The sequence below is a fragment of the Colobus angolensis genome, unplaced genomic scaffold, assembly GCF_000951035.1.
Source record: "Colobus angolensis palliatus isolate OR3802 unplaced genomic scaffold, Cang.pa_1.0 Scaffold144, whole genome shotgun sequence".
Lineage (NCBI taxonomy): Eukaryota > Metazoa > Chordata > Mammalia > Primates > Cercopithecidae > Colobus > Colobus angolensis.
In genome coordinates, this window is record NW_012114533.1 from 230859 (window position 1) to 236827 (window position 5969).

A 5969-nucleotide genomic window follows, 5' to 3' on the forward strand; every position below is an offset into this window, starting at 1 on the left:
TCAGCGTGCCCGCCGGGAGCGGCTTTTATGTCCTGGGCCTGGGAGTGGGAGGGCAGTGGGCGGGACGTAGGCGGGTCGGGCGGGCAGTAGGCGTGGCTAGGTGGGTTCCGGTTTTTCTCCGTCGGAGGTCGGGTTGCGCCTGCGCAGTCGACCTGTGTCTTTGCCTGGCACCGGAAAGTTGACGGTGAAGAAGCCAGAACTGCGCCATCTTGCCTCCGTTCGTCCAAACAGGTACCAGAGCCAGGACTAGAGACCCTGTCTCCCTCCTGACTCGTGCCATCTCTGAATATCCTGGTTTGGTTTCTGCAGTTCAGTATTTCAAATTAAATCCCCTGACACAGTGAAACCCATGTGCCCTGACTTGTCTGCCCCCGATGGTGTAACCTGGGCTGGCAGGACAGGCACCTCCCCAGTGGGCGTGTCTTCAGACAAGAGTGGCTTTACCTTGTTGAAGTTACTGATATAGGTCAGTGCCTGAAACAGATTCTCAGGGATATTGCCGGAGATGGAGTGTTTTATTATTTGCCTTTTTTAGGTGGACATTTCCATTTGAATTAAAAGTCCTTTAAGCTGGGCATGTAATCTCAGCACCCTGGGAGGCTGAGGCAGGAAGATCCCTTGAGGCCAGGCGTTCAAGAGCAGCCTGGGCAAGATGGCAAGAACCTTGTCTCTACAAAAAAAAAAAAAAAAAAAAGTGTAAGAGTCCTTCAGCATTTGAGGGGAAAATGTGTGCTGATGGTAGAATAGTCTTAGATGGGGTTGGGGGAGCATGTGGGACCTTTCCCTGGCCAGCTGACCTGGTACTTACCTCTGTCTTTTTGTTTTGGTTCATGGAGGAGCCGTCTCACCTGGCAGCCTCTCTACGTGGGCTGAGCCCTCTTGGGGACAAAGACAGAGGTCCATGTCCCCAGGCCAGGGAAGACCCCACGTGTCAGGGTGTTTGCTGGCTTTGAGTCCTGAGACACAGACTTCACAGGCTGTGCTTCTTGCTTTGGGTCACCTTCTCTTTTCTTATTCTTAACCTAGAAGTTTCCCTGTTTTACCAATTGTTTCTCTTCAAGTTGATAAGCGGGCAGTTCTTGTGATCTAGAATCCAAAGAACCAAAAATAGGCCCAATTTTGCTTCAGTTCCGTGTAGTGGCTACTTTTGTTTATATTGATGTTCCCAGGGCTCTGTGGAATCCTGGATTTATTTATGTATCATCAAAAACTCCCTTATATTCAGGAGAATTTTAGTAATATGTACATTCTATTGTCCTTTTATTAGAAATTAGTAATCTTAAAACACGTTTGGAAAGGCTTGGCAAGCCAGGAGTGCCCAGTGCCCCAAGTATTCTCTGTAATGAATAAAGAAGAGTTTGAAAACAAACTATTTAAAGAAGCACAGCAAACAAACTGTATCAGGTGTATTAGTTATTGTCTTGGTTTGCCGTGGCTGCTGTAACAAATGACCACGGATTCGTGGCTAAACAGCACGTGTTTATTCTCTCAGAGTTCTGAGGTTGGAGGTTGGAAACGGGTTTCGCGGGGCCAGGCTCCTCCAGAGGACCGTTCTTGCCTTTCCAGCTACTGTAGCTGCGGTCCTTGCACTCCTTGGCTTGAGGCCCCTTCATCTTCATCTTCAGAGGGGCATTTTGCTTTATTCTTTGCATTGCTTTTTCCCGTGAGATCTCCCCCTGCCTCCCTCTTAGAAGGATACCTGTGGTTACATTTAGGGCCAACTGGAACACTCCAGGATAATCTCCCGTCTCGAGAGCCTGAATGTAATCATGCCTCACAGTCCCTTTTGCCATGTAAGAGGCATTCACAGGTCCCAGGGATTAGGAACCTGGTATCTTTGGGGCACTCGTTCAGCCAGCCCCAGCTATGAATGTAAAGGCATGCATGGTGGAGAACTGGTTCATTCAGCATCTCCTCACAGGGCCTTCAGTAGGTACCTCCTTCCCTCTCCCATCTGCTCCAGGAAATATCTGCTCCAGCTTCTCCCCTTCCTTGTTCTGTGGGTTCCCACTCACTGCTCAAGTGAGCCACTGGGACTGTCTTAGAATGCTGGCATTCTCCGAGTGGGACATATTCATTTGGTAAACATTTGAGAACTGTGTCAGAGCAGGCAGGCCCCGCGTCCCTGTATTCCCACGTCCCCTCCTCCCCACCCTGACTGCCTGTGGGGTCCTTACCTGCCCCTGTCCTCTCACCTGATTCTGCAGATTCTTCTTGAGCAGTAGCCCAGACAGGGCATTGGCCCTGCGTTTCAAGCCCGGCTACTTCTTAGCTTCACTTCTGTCAACTTCACCTTCTCTCTAGTGCAGAGAGGTATTGATGGTAGGTCTCTTTAAGGGCTTATTGGGCTTTAACACGTGATTCTGTGATTCCGACTTGCCTGAAGATACCCCAGCTCCCCCGCCCCGACTATCCAGCTGTGTTCCTGCTCTGGACCCTGCACGGCAGGGCTAGAGAGACGTGTGCAGCCGGACCCTACCCCTGCGCCTGTCTGGAAGGTGGGGATGGGCATGCCCCCAGGTGGTGTCCTGAGTGTGCTGTGAGTTCAGGAGCGGGAAAGCCTGGCTTGTGGCAGCAGGAGGTCCCCAAGCCTGGTCTAAGACTGGGGCTTTGCCACCTGCAGGGATTTCCTAGAAGGAGATCCAAGGGTCAGGAGGCATTTGAAAGGCTTTCACGCATCTTTGTATGTGGCTTGGTTTATCTTCTTTTATTTTAAGGCTCTTGTTACCCTGAATTGGGGTTCTCTCTCTCATTATAAAAACATTTGGCCATCTTTTCTTGTGTAACTGTCAGTGAATTTGTCATTTTGAATATTTTTCAAATTAAAACAGTACATTTAAGTCCACAAAACACACCAAAGAATACAAACATAGAAGCAAAAGCCAATATCCTTCTGTAATTCCACCCCAAGAAAGTGACTCCAGGAAAGGGTGCCTCCTCCCGCACTTTCTGCATGTACAGGCAGGCGTGCAGGGAGGAGTCCTCACAAAACAGGGCCGCACTACACATAGAACTCTTTCGTTTTCCACACGTAACATTAGAAACACACACAATAATTTGGAGGGTCCTAAAAAGAAATGCCCAGCGTTGTGTGTGTGTTTCTGTTTGCCCACTGAACCACAGCGTCGGTGGTGACTATCGGTAAGGCGTGTGAGATGCAGTCCCGTGGAAGCTGTGCTTATGTGATTCTGATTTTAAATCTTGTTCCAGGTCTGCCATCATGGATGTTCTCGCAGAAGCAAATGGCACCTTTGCCTTAAACCTTTTGAAAACGCTGGGTAAAGACAACTCGAAGAATGTGTTTTTCTCACCCATGAGCATGTCCTGTGCCCTGGCCATGGTCTACATGGGGGCAAAGGGAAACACCGCTGCGCAGATGGCCCAGGTACAGCTTCAGGGCAGCCACGGGTGCTATTAACTGTCAAGTAAGCTGGTCCTGCACATTCCAAATCCCAAAGGGATCGCTGGAGACGCATGACTGTGTGGTATCGCAGGTGCGGATGGAGAGTGTGCAGGGAAGGGCACGCCGCCCGTGCCGGAGCACCCTGGGGACAATACCCTGACTGGCCACTGGGGTGGAGAGGGGGTGCCCGTGCCGGAGCACCCTGGGGACAATACCCTGACTGGCCACTGGGGTGGAGAGGGGGTGCCCGTGCCGGAGCACCCTGGGGACAATACCCTGACTGGCCCACTGGGGTGGAGAGGGGGTGCCCGTGCTGGAGCACCCTGGGGACAATACCCTGACTGCCCACTGGGGTGGAGAGGGAGTGCCCGTGCTGGAGCACCCTGGGGACAATACCCTGACTGGCCCACTGGGGTGGAGAGGGGGTGCCCGGTTCGGAGGAGTGAATGATTTCGTCATCACATGGCTTAGCTTGTTCGTGCGTTTGTAGATGGTTGTAAAGTCACAAGGTTCAGGTTGAGTCCTGTGATGATCTTTGGATGCTGTCATCTGGTTTTTGGTTGTTAGGAGTCTTTATTTTCTCGTTTGCGTGTAAAGCCTTCTTAGAATGGCATTTGTCAGCTAAACAAGTTTTCAGGAGTGTTCTGGTTATTTGTGGTTGTGTAACCAGCTCTCCCAGCTCAGCAGCTTTCCTGGTGGTTGAATCCGGGTGGATTGGGTGGTGCTTCTGCACCACTTGGCACTGGGTGGGTCCCTTGTGGGGCTACGTAGCGTCAGCGGGGGCTCAGTAGGGTGCTGGGGCGTCTTCTCTGTGGCCTTCTCCACTGGGGCCTTCCACATGCGTCCTTCAGCAGGGTTGCCTGGGCTCTCGTAGGCCAGGCGGCTGGGTTCTGAGAGGAAGTGCTCCCAGAAGGCAGGCTTGAAACAAGTGCCTATCAAGCCTCCACGTGTGTCCTGCTTGCCAAGGCCCCAGTGCTGAAGGCAGGCGCACCTCTGCGTCTGAGGGCTGAGCGAGGGTGTGCACACCAGAGACGTGGCTGGTTGGGGCCACCCATGACTGCTGTGGTCTGCCCTCTGGACCTGGTGGTTCCCTGGGAGTCTGAGATCCAGGTGTGGGCAGGGTTGGTTTCTCCTCAGCCGCCCTCCTCGGCCTGTAGACACCGTTTTCTCCCTGTGTCCTCACGTGATCACCTCTGTGTGTGTGTCTGTGTCCTCGTCTCCTCTTTTTATAAGGACATGAGTCCCATTGGATTAAAGCCCAACCTAATGGCCTCATTACCTTAATCCCCCTGTAAAGGCCGTCTCTGCAAGTGCAGTTCCATTCTGAGACACTGGAGTTGGGACCTCAGTGTGTAAATTTGGGGGGACACATGCAGCCCATCCCAGTAGGCGTGGGAGGCATGTGGCCATCACTGAACAGTGGCAATTCCCAAGCCCAGCCGGGCACGTATTGTCCACCCCTCGGCCCTGGGTGCAGGGCGTTCCTCGATGAGCCTTGATGAGCCTTCACTGCAGCTTCCGGGAATTGTCCCTTGTCCGCTGCTGCCCTGGCCATGCTCTGCCCTCTGTGTCCTGGTGTTGCTCTTGGCAGCTCCTTTCCTGTTCTGTAAGAAATGGCCCGTGCTTGCCGCACTCCCAGCCTACCTCCCACCTGTAGAACGTGGGCACCCAGAGGCCTCCCTGCGCTTTGAGCCGTCTCTCCCTTTTTAGTCCAAGCTGTTACAAGTGCTTGAAAACCACTGTGGGATTTCTATCAACTTAAAATTCTGCTTCCCTGGACAACCCCCACCCCCCCGCCCCGCATCCCCATCCTGCGTGCTCTGTGTTGGGTTGGGAGTCAGGGTGTCACAGGAGAGCCTGCCAGAGGGTCTGTAAGATGCTGCCTGAATCTTCTAAGGTTTAACAAAGTGGATTTGGACCTCACCCTTGAGGCCAGTGTCTGGGATTTGATCTTTGCCCTGAGGCCATCTCTTTTAGAATCTTTTGGCAGCTGGAGAGGCTGGGAAGAAGAAACATTTTTATTCTCCACCTAGCACATCCTGGATTGGAAATAGTTCCTTTAAATTCTGCTTGAAAATGGAACAGTTCCTTCTTTTCATCTTTCTCTTCCCATGTGTTATCCTAGGCAGCAAAAAGAAGCCAGGTTCATCCTGGACCGCTTAGCCAGATGCTGGAGTTCACAGGGAAGATACCCCATCTTCCCTGTGACTGCAGGTGATTTCTTTCCACTTCTTCAGCTGGTACACACACAGCCCCCTTTCTCCAGCCCCTGGGAGTCATTTCGTCCTGTCCCTCCAGCCTCTGCCAGCGGCCTGGGTCCAAGGCCAGGGCCACATGTTTTAGGTTTTGGTCATGGCAGAATTCCACTTCTGGATGGCTGCATGTGTCACCTGTTGCCACAAAACAAACCATCCCAAACTCAGTGGCTGGAAATAACAATGATTGATTGTTTCTCAGATTCTGTGGCCTGAGTGGGCAGGACTGCTCCCAGGAGGCAGTGCGGGTCACTCATGCAGCTGTTTCAGTGGACACCTGGCCTGGAAGGTTCAAGAAGGCCTCTCTCACC

General features: G+C 52.4%; 1 protein-coding gene across 3 annotated transcripts in view; it reads left to right on the forward strand.

Annotated features, from left to right (window-relative positions):
- SERPINB6 (serpin peptidase inhibitor, clade B (ovalbumin), member 6) overlaps positions 1–5969 on the forward strand; it is a 24206-nt gene that overhangs the window by 9416 nt on the left and 8821 nt on the right. For 2 of the 3 annotated variants that reach the window (XM_011935463.1, XM_011935464.1), the window contains exon 2: positions 3211–3385. In XM_011935463.1, the coding sequence (XP_011790853.1) occupies positions 3211–3385 (175 nt within the window). Of the gene's footprint in view, positions 1–284; positions 697–3210; positions 3386–5969 lie in introns of those variants that run through there. The other variant, XM_011935462.1, reaches the window with a different exon arrangement.